This window comes from Parasteatoda tepidariorum, chromosome X1, assembly GCF_043381705.1.
Source record: "Parasteatoda tepidariorum isolate YZ-2023 chromosome X1, CAS_Ptep_4.0, whole genome shotgun sequence".
NCBI lineage: Eukaryota > Metazoa > Arthropoda > Arachnida > Araneae > Theridiidae > Parasteatoda > Parasteatoda tepidariorum.
The window spans coordinates 52,339,987-52,359,936 of NC_092214.1; the positions used below are offsets into that span (position 1 = coordinate 52,339,987).

The window sequence follows — 19,950 nt, forward strand, 5'->3', positions numbered from 1 at the left end:
GATTTTAGTAAAATTAACATTAAAATATGGTTTTATGTGATAAAAGTTTATAATTTTACATTACACTTTAGAGCAAGGCATAAAGACCATTTGTCCAGTTAGATTTATTTTCCAGTTTTGTATTTTTTGCTAAATAGGAGGCAATAGGAGCTATGATTTTGAAAACCAGATTTTCCAGTAAACTGTTACATTATAACTGGAAAAATTACCAAATTAATGAGTTGAATACCCTATATTTTAGATTTAATAACCAGAATTACGGGTTTTTTTTTACCGAAAATGCTATTATCAGACAGTACGGTAATTTTACTAGATTTTTTCCGTGTATAATTTGATTTAAATACAGAATTAAAAAGCAATTTTGTAAAAAACAATGCATAACAGTACTAGTTACTGCTACGATCAATAGCGGATGATATGTTGATTCATCAGTTTATTATTACTAATATATCATAAAAATAATATTAGTTAAGTCGAATTAATAAAATTAGTGCTGAACAATTAACATTTCAAGTACAAATGCAGACATAAAATCAAGAATAAGACCAAAAAACTTTTTATTAACCGAAATAAGTTAAAAAATTGCATCAAGAACAGAAAGAAGTCAAAAATGGAAAGGTGAAAAATAATCGCATTCCAAAGAATACTACATCAAATTACGGTAAAACGGACTGGCATCCTGAGAGCGACATCCATACAATCCATTTAACAGTAAAATCAACTTTCACCTCAAATTTTACATGATAATCTTTTTTTATTTTGGTGATTCATCCTTGTTCACCCAACACTAGAATCGAATACTCTGCAAATATTCATTCTGCAAATACTCACTCTGCAAATACTACACCGTAGTACTATCAAATACTCACTACCGTAGTTCCACGCATGAACTGATACTGCATAATAGTGCGAATTTTCTATGGTACCTATTTCAATAAAGTTAAAATTTTAAAAAATATTTTTAATATTTTTGGAGATTAAGATGAATTTTAAGCAGGTAAGAATGATATGTGGCGCATCAATAAAAGAAAAGGAACGGTGAAAAATTAAGCAAATGTCAAATAGTGCACTGTAAAATATTCCGTGTCAAATTATGGTGTAAAATGCCCTTTATGTGCATCATCCGTAAAATTCATTTTTACCGTAAAATATTATATTGCATTTTACAATAATATTTATTTAATTAGTTTGATTCAGTGATTTCACGGTGATTATTACAGTAAAAATTACGGTATTTAAGATTTTTTGATACGTAACATTTTTCGATAAAAATGAATTTTACGATTAAAAGTACCAGCAGTTCTGGAACTTTTTAGCGTAATTTGATCCAAACTTTGTACAGTTTAAACTGTTAAAAATGTCGTATGGAACTTACCAGTTTTATCATTGATAACCAAATATTATTAAACTAAACTTTTCACATTTCTTTCAGATGAGAAAATAAATCGAAAAACAATTTACATGAACAATTTACTTAGTTTATTTAATATTTCAGTTTATTTAACATTTCAATTTATCTAGCCTTTTATTCGAATTTATTTCTTTTGAAAAGAAATGTGATGCTAATGACATAAAACAAATAAGATATAACCTCTTTTACTACAAATTCCATTAATAAAATCCCATCTCTTATGAAAACTAGAACAACATCATATGAATACCCAAGAGATATGAACAACTAAATGCACGCAAGATATGAAATCGAGGAATGATACTCTCTTGCCTCTGACTAAGACTAATGACAACAGATAAAGGGAGAGTTTGCATGTACTGCATCATTTTGAGTATTTTAGTACTTGCCCTGAAAATTTTTAACTTTTTATATTTCTTTTGTTACATATAAAACATTCCTTTGTAATTCCTTATTATAGTTGAAAATAGTTTTCAGCTATTGTTTTAGTCCATAGTTTGTATGTATTCCCTTGATTAAATATTTTTTTCGATATTCAAACAGCGGATGAAAAGAGAATTTTGTATACTGTTTCGTTTTGAGTATTTTGATACTTGCCTTAACAATTCAAATTCTTTATATTTCTTATATTACATTTACGACTAGCCAATACATTTTGTATTATAGTTGTAAATAGTTNTAAATATATATATATATATATATATATTGATATTCATGCAGTGGATTAAAAGGAAGGTAATTTTTCATATATTGTGCCATTTTGAGTATTTTGCTACTTACCCTTGAACGTTCCAATTCTTTATCTTTCTTATGTCACATTTACAACTATTCATTATAATTCCTTAATATAGGGATGAATTGCTTTTGCTATTGTCATAGTTGAGTTTATAGCTAAAATTTTGGTTAAATATTTTTTATCAATATTCAGAGAACAGATGAAGAAAGAGTTCGCATGCACATATCATTTATTATAAAAATAAATGAATTTAAACTTTCCTATATTACTATATTATTGATGAAAAAATTTATTTTTATATTTTAAGCTTTAAAAAATATTATTTAATTGATCAAAAAGAAATTTATTATAATTCATAATTTAAAAATGCATAAAAGTATAGCCACTTAAAAATCGCAGAAAATACACAGATTTTAAGTACATTAGTTACTTAGGAAGTCTGGCATATAAAAGATTCACATGAATGCAAGTAATTATTTTTTCTTCTTCTTCTTCATAAGCGCAACAGCCTTTCACAGGCCAAGGCTGACTCGCAGATTTTCCTCCATCTGGCCCTGTCCGGTGCGACGGCCCGCCATCGGTTGACTCCCAATAGCTTGAGGTCCTTTTCTACGTCGTCTATCCATCTTGTAGGTGGTCGTCCCCTACGTCTCGTCCCATCAATTGTGGAAAAAGTAACTTTTTTGGCAGGGACGGCATCAGAATTTCTAAAGAGGTGGAAAACAATTATTTCAAAATACCAAATATCTTACCGTAATAATAACAATTCCTTACACTCATTGATTGATATTTTCAATAAATTCAACAGCTGGCAACTTATGTTTTAGCAGTGGTGTGTAAAGTTGGTTTAATTTTACCTAGTTTAAATTTGATTCCAGAATTTTGTAGTTGTTTTGTTTGATGAAAAGAAAAAAAAGAATAATGGTTTGACAATTATTAAACTGATCACATTGAAACTAGCACCATGTCAATATTTGAATTAATCAAAGACTTAATGTGAGCTAGTTTTGGTATTAGCAAATAGTACTTTTGCTTATCCATAATATCGCATTATCTTTCAAAATTTACTTGAGTTTGAATATTTTTTTCTGATGAGAAGTTATCAATTTCAAAAGTTAAAAAGTTTTTACTGCACTGAGGAAAAAGTATGGGGGAAACTACAAGAATATGATGATTATGGATTATGCATTTTATATTATGAGAGAAAGTTTGGCAAATGTGGTACAGTTTAATAATTTCATATAATTTTTATTTTTTATCATGATTTTTATATTTTCTGCATACTTCAGCAAGGTTCCAAGCTTCTTCCAGGAATGCTATTTACTGTTTCTTGCGAGGTGGTTTCTGAATTCTCATTAAAAAAAACTTTCTGTTTCTTTCACCAAAAATTTTACTGGTATAAATTAAGCACATGAGCAGGCTGCTAATTTCCAGGCAGCATTCCTGAATTCTTGTTACTGTGTCAAAAAAAATTAATACGAAAAGTTTACTCTGCCTTGTAAGATTTTTACTGCAGTATGCTATACGGAAAATATTGTGGTAAATTTGCAAATTTGATGCAAATTTGTAAATTTTCTTTGCAAATTTGATGCTGAATAAGCCAGAAAACTTTATTTCAAGTTAATAACAAATCGAACTTTCATATACAATTAAAAGGGTGTAAATAATCTAAACACACTTACAATGGGAAAAGTTTGCACTAAGCTCATTCGCATTCACACCATACGCGAATTATTTTAACTTCCGAAAACACCAATGTTGATGTACTTTGGATATCGTTAGTAAATTGCTAACAATTGTAGTATGAAATGGTGTCAGTTGTCTTCCATACTACCATGCATCCACAGAAACAAAAATTCGTTGTTAAAATATGTATGTTTGTTCTCAGTTGTATAATAAAGTTATTTATATATTAATTTTTAATCTCTGTTAGCTGTCTTAACTAAGCTTATTCAGTTAACATACCTTTTTTTCAATGATAAAAACGCTAGTAACAATTAAAAAAAAGTATGTGTTTTAACATCAGAAAACTTAAGCATATAAAACTTTTCTAATCATTCTGACTTATCGTCTCCATGTTGACGACGTAACCAACTCTTATGTATAATAGAAAATATACTCTATTACTAATATGGTACATTAAGATAATACCAATGAAAAAAACTTGAGAGTAATTCGGATTAATAAAGCATCATGGCGAGAAAAACTATCTTTCTAAAATGTAAATGTAGAATTTTGTGTTTTGTTAATAGGTACTATAATTTTAATTCCAATTCAAATATTTTTAATTTCAGCTTATCTGAATAAGCGAAGTAAAAAGCGAAACAGTCATGGCTAAATATCTCATACTCGGCTTAGTTCTAAGCATGTTCCTCCTTAGCTCTGCAGAAGTGTAAGTATACAAAATTAGCTCAAAGATAAGGCTTTTAACTCTCTACAATATTCATGCAAGTTTTTAATCAGATTTTTGGATTTAATCGAGAAATTATTATTGTTAAAATAGAACTACTGCAAAAAAATGGAAGAACAAAAGTAATTATTAAAGATTGTTGATTATCCTACCTTCCCATTATATTACTTTAAAAGAATAAAAGCATGACAAAAATGACACTCTTCTAAGAATTTTTGACGCATTAAAAAATAATTACGTCTATTGTTCTTTAGGGCAAGCATTCTACGTCTTTAGAAGTTTATATAAGTCTTGGTAGATAATCATGTTATATTGGCTTCATACAAAGAAATCACAAAGACGTTGGCTTCACACAAAGGTATCACAAATTATAGGACACTCGAACTCTCACATTAGCTCTGAGCAGCTGAAATCACGACTCATCTGACAGAGCCACAGTTTTCTCGTCATCTAGGGTCAAATCAATATAGTCACGAGTCCAGGAGAGGCATTAGGCGTGATGTCGTGCTGTTAGTAAAGACAATTAAGTCGGTCTTCTGCTGCCATACCCCATTGCAACCAGATTTCGACGCACTGTCCTAGCGGACACGTGCATTTTACGCCCAGCGTTGATGCTTGCAGATTTTATACGCAAAGTTACTTATTTGTTAACACTGACAATTCTATGCACACGTCTGTTGTCTTGGTCATTAAGTGCAGACAGTAAGCTGCAACATTCCCACGATGGGAGGTTACGTCTGAAATTAGGTATTCTCGACACACTCTTGGCTCTATAGATCTAGGAATGTTGAATTCTCACATAACTTCCGAAATGGATTGCCCCATGCATCTAGATCCATTTACCATTCTATGTTCAAAGTCTGTTAATTCTCCTCTAGCGGTCATAATTACATAAGAAACATTCTCAGATAAATAACTTTAACACAAATACAAATGTCAATGTACTACCCATATGTATATTTTGTAGGCGATACTACAGACATATGCAACCCTGTTTTCNTATTCGAAAAGTGTTTGAAAACGTATACCGGATATTTTCACAGAAGAAATCTATATCATAATATGTTTCAATGCGTTTTTCACTTATATTTTCAGAAATGATAGACGCTTAGAAGTAGAACGAAATATACTCTCTACCATTTTTGAAAAGTATGATCGTCGTATTCGACCTGCTGGATTGAATAACACCGGTAGGTAAAAACTACTCTTCTCTGAAATTATGCATTAATGAGCTAGAGTTTTGTAAAAAAATAAAAGGCTATATATGTCTATAATTTAAGAGAAAAAAATTATTATTTTTGTTTAGAATCCACTTTAGAATGCATTTGAAAAACACTTTTTATTTTACTTTAGAAGGCATAAAAATACATATACATTTATAGCTCCTAAAAATTTATTAAATGCAAACTTCATCCATTCAGTGTTAATAAAGTTATGCAAAATTTATTTTTTTTACTAATTAATATAAAAAAAACATAATTAGGTTGATAAAGGAGAAAAAGTGCAGGGAAACAGATTAACACAATCATAATCAGCCACTTTTTTCCCATCTTTGTAGAGCTTGTTGAACTTGGTTTTAGCGTTGCTTTCAACAAAACCAAAACTAATTTTGCAGAAGAACATTTCTGTATGCAAATCGTATGTATTCTTTTTTTTTCAATTTTATTTCGTCAAATTGTATTCGAAATCTTTCTTGAAATTACCATGCATTTTTGATGGTCCAGTAAATTCAGAAAAGTGAAAACAATATTTATTAATAAACAATAAATAAACAAAATTTAATTATTTTTTGATGAATAGTCTTTTTTATTAAATTTTTCGCTTTAAAAAAATTTGTTTTTAATGAAATATATTTAAATTGTTCTACCAATGCACATTTTGCATGGAAGAAATCCAAATTGAGAATATAAAAATATTCTTTATGTTTCAGGTCCTGTAGTTGTAGTGGTAGATACTTATGTGAGGAGCATAAACAATATAGATGATGTTAATATGGTAAATATCTTATAAAAATAATATTCTAGATTAAAATTTAGTTTAAAACATTCTTATGCAAATTCTAAACACTTTGAATTTAAAGTTCTGCAGGTATATTTTGCAAGAAAAATGATAAATACAACTCAACATTAAGTTATTTTTTACAATAGCATGCATTTTACTATCACACAATTGAACTTCAATTTAATATTACTGCTAACTATTGCAAAATTTCAATTGTCCAATTACTATTGCAAAGCTAATATTAGAATTTAGAAAATTCCCCTGAAAGTATATTTAAAAGTAAATTTTAAGGATTTCCTGGCTCTCTGAAATTTTACTTTTTTTATTATATTAACATTTGAAGGAAAATGAAACTACGGTAAAAAATAGCGCCACGCAGTTTGCCAGTATTTCTCATCATAAAATCCTTTTTTGCCAGAAAATAAACAAAAAATCTGCTGAATCATAATTTTTATAGTAACAATTAGGCTGAATCAATCTAATTAAATAATATTACTGTAATAATTACAGTATAATATTCTATGGTAAAGATGAATTTTACTGTAAAATAGATTCCGCAGATGAGGCACCTAAAGTGCCGATACTTTGGAACGTAATTTGACGAATAATTTTTTGCCGTATAATTAAAAAAAAAAAAAAATTTATTTTATGAATTTTTTAAAATATTTTTTTAATGAAAATTTTTTTTCAGAAAAAGTATAGGAAATTTGCTAGTAAATTCAGACAAAGCTGTTTTTAAAAATGCATTTCAAGAAACGAAATAAAACACGAGTTATTTTTCAAATATCTAAATTAATGAAAACATAAACATGCCTCGTTTTTATTAAATTATAAATTCTTAAGAGGAGAGAATATTAACATTTTAGTGAAGAGAGGATATGCTGAACTATATGATTTTATTCTAAGTAGAAATCTTTAACACGGTCTCATTATTCATGATGGGCTAACAGGTTATTAAGTTTAACATTCATAAGCTTAATAAACTTAAAGTGTTTGAAAATCATAAATTGGAGCATTCAAATTGTATATTAAATTATATATTAAATGAAAATGGAAAGTTTTGAAATATTACTTTTTCTGTTAGGATTCAAAATTATCACGTTTTCTTAAATATAAAAACAATTTGAGTATAAGCCAAAACATATTTCATTTATTAAATCTATTATTTTCTAAATTATAAATCTCACTATCTCATTATTCTAATTACGAAATCTGTTATTTTATTATGCAGGTATATGATACACAGTTAACATTTAGACAGACCTGGCATGATGATAGGTTAAAGTACAATAATAGAAATTTCAACTATGTGACACTTACCGACCCAGAAATGCTTTGGACTCCAGATCTATTTTTCTCGAATGAAAAATCTGGTCATTTTCATAACATGCTTAAGCCAAATGTTCTAATACGAATTCATCCAGACGGAAAGATTCTTTATAGTTTAAGGTGAAATATACTTTTTCTATTAGCTTTTATTGGTTAATTTACTATTTTTAGCATCGAGTAATAATTGTTTCATTCGATGCATGTGATTTTGAATTTATTTTTGTTTATTTTGTGTTTAAAATCAAAATACTGTTTTCATAAGAGGCACAAAACTTCAGAAAAAAATTTCACAACGTTTCTAATCATTTAAAAAACATAAAAGACAAAACGGTTGTGGCAAGTTGACATACCAGTCTTGGAGGAATGTTGGCGTAAAATGATTGTCATGCATTTAGAGATATTGCATAAACAATTATAGTTACATAATTCATGGTTACTTAGTTGTCTCATCAATTTAAATCACCTGCCAATTTAAGAGCATTTACTTTACTTTAGTGATTAATTAGTTCCAAATTTTAATCTACAATACTACTAACACTTAAATAAATTTCGGATAAAATAACAGTATGGAGTACCGGCACTTTAAGTAAATATTATCTTCAAGGCCCATTTCACCTTAAAACCCATTTTTACAGTAAAATATTATACCGTACTTTTTACAGTTAGTGTTATTTAATTATAGTGATTTAGTGATTTTACGGTAATTATTACTATAAGTATATTAGGTTATAATTTCTTGTTCTGTAATATCTTGGGTCATCTTAGATGCATCGTCATCATTAACACAGAACAAAAAATCTTATATTTTGTTAGATAAATACATCAGAGTTTTTGTTTCGTAGCATGTTCCGTAAAAAAGGAAGAAATTTAAGTTAGGATGTACCGGAAGCCTAAATGCCGGTAGGGGAGAGTGGGGTCAATTGTAACATTTTTACTTAACTATTTTTAGCTAACAAAAAATCCAATATATTATTAGTATTAATTGTCAGACGAGTAAAGTAGACTATCCTCTACTAGAAAAAAAAATACCTTATTTTAAATATTAGTTATTAGTAATTTTTGACAACCGTGCACTTGCTACAATTGTCTTCACTTACGGAGTCAATTGTAACAGTTCATAAATTCAACTAAAACATAGTTAATTACACATATTATCATAGTTGCGATATATTTTTTTATTAATCAAAATAGTAGTGATATTTTAGGAGTAAAAATAATAATGAGCAGAGACCTAAAGGGTTAAACTTTTAACTTTAAGGGGTTAAAAATTTTAATTTATGCTGTGAAAGGTGACAAATAAAATAATGCACATGCAACATAATATAAATGCTATAGGAAACTATTGGTGGTTCTTAAAGCGTTAAGTAATGGTTTGTAAACATAAGATTATTTATTTTCAACTGTTACAATCGTCCCTTTACTTATTGTTACAATTGTCCCCAAGACGCCATTTAAGCTTCATTTGTTAAAAACAATGCTAGTTATTTAGCAAAACTAATCTTTTTTTTTATTGAAATGTTAATTAAGGTGTCCACTTACATATTCGGTTAATAATTTTTATTTGTTTAAACAAAATTACCTTGTTACAATATAATATTCTAATACCAAAAAAATTACTTACGTTGCGTGAAAATATCTTTTGTGATGTAACTCTTTCAAAAGTACATAAAAATGGTTGCCATCAGGGGTGTACATGCTGATTTATTAAATACCCCTTGTGCTCCACCTAGGAACCAAATCTAGAGCCCGACACTCGAAATTTTTGCTCTGTTACAATCGTACCCTGTTACAATTGACTCCACTCAACCCTACTTTTTAGCGTAATTTGATCCGGAATTTTAACAGTGTATGTTTACGTGTATGAAAATTTTTTAATAATGTTAAGGGAAAAAATTGCTGCTTAATAGTTAAAATAAGAACAATTTGAGTATGAATACCAAGTAAGAATTCAATATTTGGCTTATGCTAGTTGGTCAATGGGCTAACAATAAATCTCCACACACTACTCAAAACATTTACTAATGAAAATTAAATTGCAAAAAGCACTTTTATTACATTTTTAGTTAAAGAAATTAAGATCACTAACCAAAACAAAAGCCAAACATTTTCGTAATATTAATTTTCTTAAAGTAGCCTGGACAAGTGATGATAACTGCGATTGATCGGAAAAATACCGAGTTGATCACTCTAACTCTTTCATCTTTGCCGCTTCGTTATATTACTCTAATTGGTCTTACTTATTTTTTAATCCTACTATATTTTTAGTGAATAAAATAAAACATGATGCATTTTATTTTTGCGAACTGAAATATATTGCAAATTATGTTACATGTCTCTATAGTTTTAGCGTGAGCAATTAAACGTCATATGCGTTGAAATATATTTCATGTAGTGCAAAAGTATAATTTATGCAATATAAAAATGTTCTTAAAATAGCTTAATTAACTCTAGCTGGAGCAATTTTAATAATTTATAATTAATTTATAAAGGGCATAATTTGCTTTTTAGAATATCTTTGAGGCTTTCTTGTCCGATGAGTTTGGACAGATACCCTTTGGATAACCAAGTTTGTTCCATGGTAGCAGCAAGCTGTAAGTGTTTCGTTCTAAATCTATTGAAATGCAAACTAATTAAATTTAAACTTAATACATTTTCCTTTTAGATGGATATACGACTGATGATATTGAATTTGTCTGGAAAAGCATCAACCCTGTTCAAGTGTCAAAAAATTTATTTTTACCACAGTTCCAACTGAAATCTTATACCCAAGACTATTGTACTAGTACAACAAACACTGGTAAGTAATAATAGAATCAATGCAACAAAATAATCATGATAGAAATTTTAAAAAGACACAATGATTTGCTTAAAATGCACTATTTCTTATTCCTTCATGCTGTCCTGAACGGTTCGACAATATAACGCTTTTTATTTTTAACACAAAAGGCCGAGAGTCGAATCTCCCCCATGGTCAAGGAAAATGAAGTTTTTTCTGTTGGGACCATTTAGAGCGTACTTGAGCAATTTTATGATTTTCCTATGACAGAGAAAATTGCTATTGTACTAGCAGAACTGTCGTACTAGTAAAACAAACACTTAACAGGAACACTTTTACTAGATTTTGTTTGAAGAAAAAATTGCTATTGAAACATAACCAATGAATGTCAAGGATATTACCAACTCTACAATGGTTACAAAGATATTACCAACTCTACAATTCATGGCAAAAATTTAATAGACATGGTTTGTTAAAAGAAATGCGATTTCAAACGGTTTTATGTGGTCCTGTATGGGTCTGACGATATAGTGTTTGCTTCTGACTGAGAAAACCTAGGTTAGAATCCCGTTCATGGTCTGTGGAATTAAACTTTTCTTATAGGTTATATTTGTAGTGTACCTAGAAGTAATATTACCGTCATTATTTTTTAAATGATCATAGGTAATTTTCTTATTTTTTTCCCCTTCAGAAATACATACCTTAGAACAGAGATAATATATAAAGAAAGCATGTCACCAAAAAAAGCGAGTGACAAACGTCAAAAATTAAGGGACGAATGCACAAGTCATTTGCGATAAAAGAAATAATACTCTGTCATGCTGAGCTTTACATATTAAACTGCTGTGAGGAAATAAAACATACAACGGCCGTTGCGTATTATACGCCTGCGCTTTTTCAAATGCTTGTTAAACCATAAAAGTATATACCCAAACAAAGAAACAAATTTATTAATTTATTCAAAACGAAATAATTTTATATCGAAAATTATTTTCTTGTAAAGTATAAGGTAATCCTCCGATAGCAATTGGTTTCTTGAATGTAGGATTAAAACAGTATTTAGCATCTTAATTGCAAAATAAAGTTTTATCTCACTTCTTTCAATATGGAGAAAAATATTGTGGTTAAATTACTATAATGTATAGTAATGACATTACTGGTAAAAAAAGTAACTCTGGTAATAAAAATAAAAGTATACGCTATTTAAACCATTCATTTGGTAACTTTTCCATTCATATGAAAACGGTTTACCGGAAATTCCGGTTTTCAGAATTATAGTTTTCATTACCACACATTTAGTAAAAAATACAAAAATAAAAAATAAAAAGTAAATTATTTAATTATGAGTTATTTGGCTGTCTTGATCCAGACAGAATCGAAAACAAAACTCAAAAGCAAAGGACGATGAAGTTAAGTTATAAAATCAAATTTAATTAAAAAATTTGTTTTCGACCATGCATTCTTTGGTAAAAATTATTTGCTTGGGTGTGTACTATCAGTTCCTAAAGTTTTGCCCATCTTGTATGAATCACCCTGTATTTATATATATATATATATATATATATATATATATGCGATTATGTGTGTGTGTGAAAAGCCAGTTTTTCAATAGCAACATATTTTTCTAATAACTTATAATATCTGTATTGCTTATAATTTTTTATTTCTAATGATTTTTAAATAATCCTTTTTATATTTCGTTGCGTAGTATTGTGACTTAATAATGCAACAAAATTTAAATTAGGAGTTTTTTCAATTTCGAATTAATTCTATCTTTAATTTCTCATAGGCACATATAGTTGCATAAAAATAGACTTGGTTCTGTCTAGAAACTCCTTCTATTATATGATCCAATTCTATATGCCGACTGCATGTATGGTTCTACTTTCTTGGTTGGTTTTCTGGTTAAATCCGAAGTACACAACCATTCGATTTGGAATAATACTGGGAGTTCTAATATCTTCGATAATAATCACTACTTCAATTCATAGTCGTACCCCACAAGTATCATATACAAAAGCAAGCGATGTTTGGATTGGAGTGTGCGTCTGTTTCATCTTCAGTGTTATACTGGAACTTTGTCTAGTTGTCAATTTCTTAAGCAAGGAAGAGTATTCGCGTTTGCAAAACCAATTAACCGCAGATGAATTACTTGGAGATGTAAGTACATACATTGTTTATGTAACTAATTTATAGTTTTAAGTTTAGCATTAGTCTCAAATTTTATCCAAAAGCGCTTAGGCTATTTTTCCTAGTACGAATATCAGAACTTAACGTTAAGTTAACGTTTTAACTTAACGTTAAGTTCAATGAGTTTAAAACTGTTAAAAAGTCTTCTAAACTATATAAAACTTATATGCTCTATTGAAATCATTATAATCTACTGGTTAATCATCTAATCATAAGCATAATGAACTTTAATTATGGTTTTGAATTTTATATAAGAAGTAAAAGTCATTATTTTAAAGAAAGGCAAAATACCTACATGAGTGAATGAGAAATCATATTTTAACGAGAACAAATTAATAAATCATTTTGAACCATCACATTAAGCACAAAGTAATAAAACATTTGAAAGCATTACATCAAGCACAAAGTAATAAATCATGTTGAACAATTCCATCATTCACAAAGCTAAAAACATTTTGAACCATCCCATCAAACACAGAGTAATAAATCATTTTGAACCATGACATTCAGCACAAAGTAATAAACCATTTTGAACACCAAAGTGCGATAACAATTTCAGACAAAATGTAATTCGCATTAAATGTTATTATTCTTCAACTAAATCATTGATAAAACGTTTTGAAGTATTAAGTATTAAAGAAATAATACCTTATGTTGGACTACAAAAGCTTATGATCATAAGCCTAAAATTAGCAATTTATCAGCTAAACAATTCTGCAAAAATAATAATAGACAATTTTTAAAATATAACAATTTAAATATTATTTTTAAATATATAATTTTTATAATGGAGCAATTTGTGCACTTCTGACTGAATTACTGAAGTCGTATTTTTTAGATTACTACTCCCTACTCATATAATACGGGTCAAGATTCCAAGTATTCCAAATAAAAGAAAATTCCTAAGAAATGAACTTTTTCGACCACCAATCCGAAAACAGAAAGCAGAAAACTGTTTTTTTTTTTTTTTTTTTTTTGCCACAAATTGGTCTCTTGTCAAATTTGTCCATTCCGTAATCGCTTGGGTCAGGTGAGAGAGCAGTATAGAGTATCTCGTATTAAGCAACTTATTATATTTTATCCATTTTGCAACGTTACTGAGTTAACTGTTAACCATCCTTATGACCAATCGCAAATATTTGCCTAGTTTCTTTTTAACATCAAAGATCACTTTCGAGGGAAATTTTCTTCCTCACGCAGGACAGACAAAACTTGTATTGTAATAGAACCGTTTGAATTTTTTTTCCTGTTTAGGAGAATTGAAGCAAATATTTTGATGAGAACAAACTAGTAAGACATATCAGTTGGGACTTTATTTTCCTGTTATCACGTGCAATAGTTTTTGTGATCTGAAAAATATATAAAACGTATTATCAAAGAAATATAATAATAATTGTTGGGGAATACCTTCTTTAACTAAGTTGAATGGATTTAGGCAGAGATTTTCCAGAATACTTTCTTACTATATAAATTAAGTTTAAAAACTGAAATTTTTCGAGAATTTTTCTTGTTTATAGTGAAATATAGTTTTTTAATCACATGTTTGTGTTCAATAATTTAAACAAATAAGAAAAATTCTATTCATTTTCAGGGTCAAAAATAAAAAAGAGGGTGCGAAATGTTCATGCCATACTTTTTTTAATTTTTGACCCTTAAAAGAACAGCACTTTATATATTTGTTTAAAACATAAGCTCACAAAAAATAATATATATGTAATAAAAAAAGCTTTCAGAAAGTTCATGTTATGATATTAATGTCAATTACTGAAATTTTATTGACATTTTATAGAAAAGAAGAAAAAATAAATGAATTTTTGCTTTTTCGAATTCTATTTTGTGTTCATGTAAAAATGCAAATATATTTATCATCTGTTATAGCCAAAAATTCATGTTTAATAAGTTTTTATAAGAAATAGAGGTGAGAAAGATATTTTAAATTTGTGAATTTGATAGAAACGAACAAGTAAGTTCCGCAATGCTTAAACTGGTACACCTGATAAAGTTATGCAATTAACTCATTAACAGAACTTGCAATGAATAATAACATAACATGATGAGAATACGAGTGAAATTCTCTCAATTGGAAGAGAAATTATCCACCGCAGGGAAAGATATCTACACCTTTTCAGTTGAAAATGGATTAAGACAAAGAGAAGCCTTATTGTGCTTTACTTTGAAGGTGGGTCCCATAATACATTATTCGTGATTCCGCAATTAACACAGAAGATAATATATTCAATAAATCAATTCAGGTACTTATCCAGAAGATGAGCACATGATAGCTAGAACAGAGAGAGATTTAAAGGATGAATTTGTCAAATTTGAAAAGTCAGTCAAGAAAATTATCTTTAAAATGAATGAAGAAGGCCGTGGTTGCTAAGTAGTTAGAAAATCGGACTACAATCCGGAGGGGCCGGGGTTTGAACCATTATTCCGCTAAGACTAAGTACATGAGATATAGGTTCGCGTAAAATCTGTGAAGTAGAATTTGCTGATATCGGTTGCTGAACAGTATCAAGTACAGGAATCTGGAGAAAATTTTTCCCCTTCAGATCTATATCTAAATTGAAGAAGTGGCATCACGAATGAGTGGTGCTGCCATCTATCCTTTGGTTTCTGAACTAAGAAGTACTTTCACCCTTACGGTGCTCTCCTGTCAAATGAAAGGAGCTCATTCATAGCTTAATTCGCAAATGTCCGATGGCTGGAGAGCTTGGCTTGTCCATCTGTGATAAGAAACTGTAACTATAAGAATATAAAAAAATAAAGTATATGGTGGCCAAAGATAGAAAAATTTCAACCCTACTTTGACAGATGCATACGCCCTCCCAGTCTTGACGCATGCACCCGAAACATAGTCTTTACCTAAGAAGGAAGAGACTATTATTATCAACTATGAAGCGAGTGTCTTGCGAATCATATTTAGTGGAATCAAAAAGAGCAATTATATACAAATAGTCCAACACACAATAATTTTAAACATGAATCGATAGATAGTTGTGATAAAGGATGTCCAAAACGTCAATGGGTGGACTCTATTAAAGTGGATTTTAAGATCATTAGGGTATTAAACTGGAAAAACCTAGCTATAAAGAAAACTGCAAGGAGAAATGTTCTGGCACATACTAAGGACTATCCCTGGCTGTTGTATCAATAATGATTAAATATTACGACTTCACTCTGACACGGTAATTTCATATTGTAATAAAATTAGGTAAATGATTATTCATTAAGAAACCAACAAGAATGAATTTATAATATTATTATTCTCACATGAAAACAATTATTTTTCACTTACAAATATTTTTAACAATGTAATGAAATCCTAGGCATATCTTAGTATGAAAATACTATTTAAAAGAAGCAAGTTAATGAGCCATGGTGAAAACATTAGGCATAAGCAGAAATTCATAATTTAAATAAATAAAACAACTTGTTTTAGTGCGCACGAACAGCCAATCCATCATTAGATGCCTCCCCTATTGGCGTAAGAAGACATTTCCGGTCATGGATTTTAATACCAATGAGGTATAGAGGCCAATTAATCCCCTTAAATTACTTTTGTTTTACGGAAGAATTTTCACTAATTTGATAACACTAATTAATAATAATACTTATTTTGAACTTTTAATTTTTCAATAACTTAATTAAAAATGATTAAATCAGGAAAAAAAACACGAAATCTTATTTTTTCAGAATAAGCATATCTTTTTTCAACAAATCTGTGACTGTAAAATTTGAAGGGTAGTTGCTGTCTGTAAGATGTGATCTCCATAGCCTAGTCAAAAAAGTGGTTAAAGGTTTGGGCCCTTTACTACTTTTTTCACTTACTTGCTTATTTAACCCTGTTTTGGGAATTTTTTAAACAAATCAAAAACTTTTAGCACACAATCATAAGAATTCGTCAACTAAAATAAAAACATTGTAAAAAAAAACTTTTTAATAATTATTTATATTGTTTATCATTTTATTCCATAATGGTTGAAATAATAGCTTTATTTAATAATGGTATAAGCTAAAAAAAATTTATGTCATTTTAAATTATGTAATATTAAGTTATATAATTTTAGATTGTGTAATTTCAAATCACAGCATACGAAATTTGAGCAAAATCGGTCGAATCGTTTCAGAGAAAAAGAAGGCATTTTTAAAATTTACATTTCTCATGATCTATTTAATTGATTCATTATACGATAACTCTCGTTACAGTTTTGATCATTAATTTTGTAACACCCTGTATTTCGAAAAAATGCAAAAACTTTTCTTTGTTTTTCTTCTTATTAATTATTTTTAAACCTTCAAAAATATCTTTATTGTTAGAAGAATTCTATTCGAATTGATGACGTCGGGAAAGCCAGTCAAGTTCGAAATATCCAGTCAGCACCATTGAAATGGCTGAACAAGTACTCATCTACTGCACAACGTATAGATGTATTTTCGAGATTCCTTTTTCCAGCATTATTTGCATTCTTCAATTTAGTTTATTGGCTGAAATATGCAGCCTGATAAAAAAACTTATTCAAACATGTCATTAAATCGGTGATTGTTATTTGCAAAAGATTTTTTTCAACAAAAATATGTTCCATTTATATGCATCAATTAATATGTATATTGTTATATCATGTACCTTACGTTTGTATTGCATGTATATTTTGCATTGCGCACTTTTTCAGAATAAGTAATGTTTGCAACACAAATTTGTATGAAATAAAGAAAAAATATATGTTCACTTTATTTATTTACATGAGCATTACATTTGCTAAGTGAAATTTTCATTGAATTTGAAATATTTCGTCTTAATTTTATAAAATTATATATTATTTTTCTTTTTGCAATGGATTTTTTTTTACACTGGAATGTTAAAATAGTAAGATGTACTTCACACACTTTGAAGAGAAGAATTGTAAAATTCAATGAATATCTCTACATATATTGAGAAAGGTTTTCTGAACTACTTTTCTGAAAATTGTGGTTATTTATTCAGTAATCATGGTTTCCTTCAGATTTATTACATGGAAAAGCTAAAATAATACGATGAAATAGACTTAATAATGAAATATCATTTTTTAAATAAATATTTTAAAATATATCACTCAAAATGTGTAGCAAAGTATACGCGAAATTTATGTTATATGTAGTAAAAAGTTTAAACCGGCTTTTAAAAACTTCTTTGTATAACAATTTCAACACATTGAACTTTCTTAAAAGACTGCATAAAGACTTTAAGACTTTTATCAGCTCCTTTTTTTATCTTATACATTTAATAACAAATAAAAAAGTAGCAGAAATTCTTTTTGCTTTAAAATAATTTTTTATTTCAAAGTTTTAAGTTTTTGTAATTTTTTTTTAAAAAATGACCCGTATAAACAATTATAATAAATAAAATTCCTTTAAATATTCGTATTAAAAAAGCTTTATGGAAAGAAACTTTAACTCTTCAAAAATTTCTTTTTTATATTTTAAAATTTTATCGGAATCTTTATTTCATGAAAAAAAAATTAAAAAGAAACAAGTGTCATTGTTCAAAACCTCTCGCATTTTTTTTTCACATCAAAAAAATATAAAACATTACTCTAAGGAATTTTAATGTTTTCTTCTAGACAAAGGTCTGAAATAATTTGTTTTGTCAGTCGGAGCCACATTACAAAAAAATATTAATTCTTCAAAACAATTTTAACAGACTATTTATTTCATAAAAAAGTTTAAAAGAAACAAGGGTCATTTATTTGTTGTTAGAAACCTCTCTCAATTTTCTTAACATCAAAGCAAATCAAACATTACTCCAAGAATTTAAATATTTTAAGTGAAACAGCATCTAAACAGGGAAGTGTAAAACTTATTGTCAGTTTAAAAAACATTATAAAAAGAAACTTTAATTCTTCAAAAATTTCCTTTTTCTGTTTTAAAACTTAACTGTCTCTTTATTTCATAAAAAAATTCAAAACAAGCAAGTTTCATTGTCCAAAACGTCTCACGATTTGTTTAACATCAAAAAAACAAACATTACTCTAAGAAGTTTAAATGTTTTAAGTGAAACAGCTGCTAGACAAAGTACTAAAATAATTTGTTTTGTTAGTTAAAGCAACATTATAAAAAATATGATAAATTCTTTAAAAAAAATTAACGGACTATTTATTTCATGAAAAAAGTGCAAAAGAAACAAGTGTCATTTATTTGTCTTCAGAAACCTCACTCAATTTTCCTATTATCAAAACAAATCAATCATTACTCCAAGAACTTAAATATTTTAAGTGAAACAGCTTCTAAACAAGAAACGGTAAAACCTTTTGTCAGTTTAAACAAGATTATAAAAAGAAAAATTATTTCTTTAAAAATTTCTTTTTTCAATTTTAAAATTTTAACGGTTTCCTTATTTCTTAAAAAAAGAATTTAAAAGAAACAAGTGTCATTTATTTGCTGTTCAAAACATCACACAGTTTTTCCTAACAGCAAAACAAATCAAACATTACTATAAGAATTTAAATGTTTTAAGTGAAACAGTTTCTAGACAAAGGACTGAAATAAATCTTTTTGTCAGTTGATACAACATTTCTTTTTTAAAAAAATATATCTTCCATTTTTAAGAGGCTAAATATCGACATCGACTGCTAATGCCACTTTCCGTTTAACTCAAGACGAATGAGATGTAAGAAATGAATGGGACGTTTCTTTTTATATTCGATTTAAAACTAACTTCTTTTCAAGCATTGTAGAAATAAAAGGAAAAATCGATTCATTCGTTCAGCTTTAAATAAATGAAGGATTTTAAAGAATAGTTGAAAAAGCATATCTTGACGAAACAAAGAACTAGAAAAAGTTTTTTGGATCGTATCCTACGGCAAAACAAAGCAAATATAAATGATGATGCTTGTTAATGAAAACAAATAAAATAAATTTCATTAATACAGTAAAAAATGTAACTTAAATTTAAATTTTATAATTTTTCAATCAACTAAAGCTTTTTTAAAGTTTTTTGTATAAAACTATAACTTTGGGTATAAAACTATTGTAAAAGCTATTCCACATCTATGCATAACAATAAGATGGAAGGAGGTGTTCCATAATAACCACAAATAATAATAATTATAATTATTAGT

General features: G+C 28.1%; 1 protein-coding gene across 4 annotated transcripts in view; it reads left to right on the plus strand.

The window, feature by feature from the left end:
- Positions 1 to 17,582, plus strand: part of LOC107443700 (glutamate-gated chloride channel) — a 34,303-nt gene extending 16,721 nt beyond the window's left edge. For 3 of the 4 annotated variants that reach the window (XM_071187494.1, XM_016057650.3, XM_016057651.3), the window contains exons 2-9: positions 4,442 to 4,539; positions 5,653 to 5,747; positions 6,488 to 6,552; positions 7,790 to 8,007; positions 10,396 to 10,478; positions 10,550 to 10,684; positions 12,453 to 12,823; positions 17,174 to 17,582. In XM_071187494.1, coding sequence (XP_071043595.1) covers positions 4,478 to 4,539; positions 5,653 to 5,747; positions 6,488 to 6,552; positions 7,790 to 8,007; positions 10,396 to 10,478; positions 10,550 to 10,684; positions 12,453 to 12,823; positions 17,174 to 17,359 — 1,215 coding nt within the window. In that variant the 5' untranslated portion in view covers positions 4,442 to 4,477 and the 3' untranslated portion in view covers positions 17,360 to 17,582. The remainder of the gene's footprint in view (positions 1 to 4,441; positions 4,540 to 5,652; positions 5,748 to 6,487; positions 6,553 to 7,789; positions 8,008 to 10,395; positions 10,479 to 10,549; positions 10,685 to 12,452; positions 12,824 to 17,173) is intronic. The other variant, XM_016057653.3, reaches the window with a different exon arrangement.
- Positions 17,583 to 19,950: the final 2,368 nt, after the last annotated feature.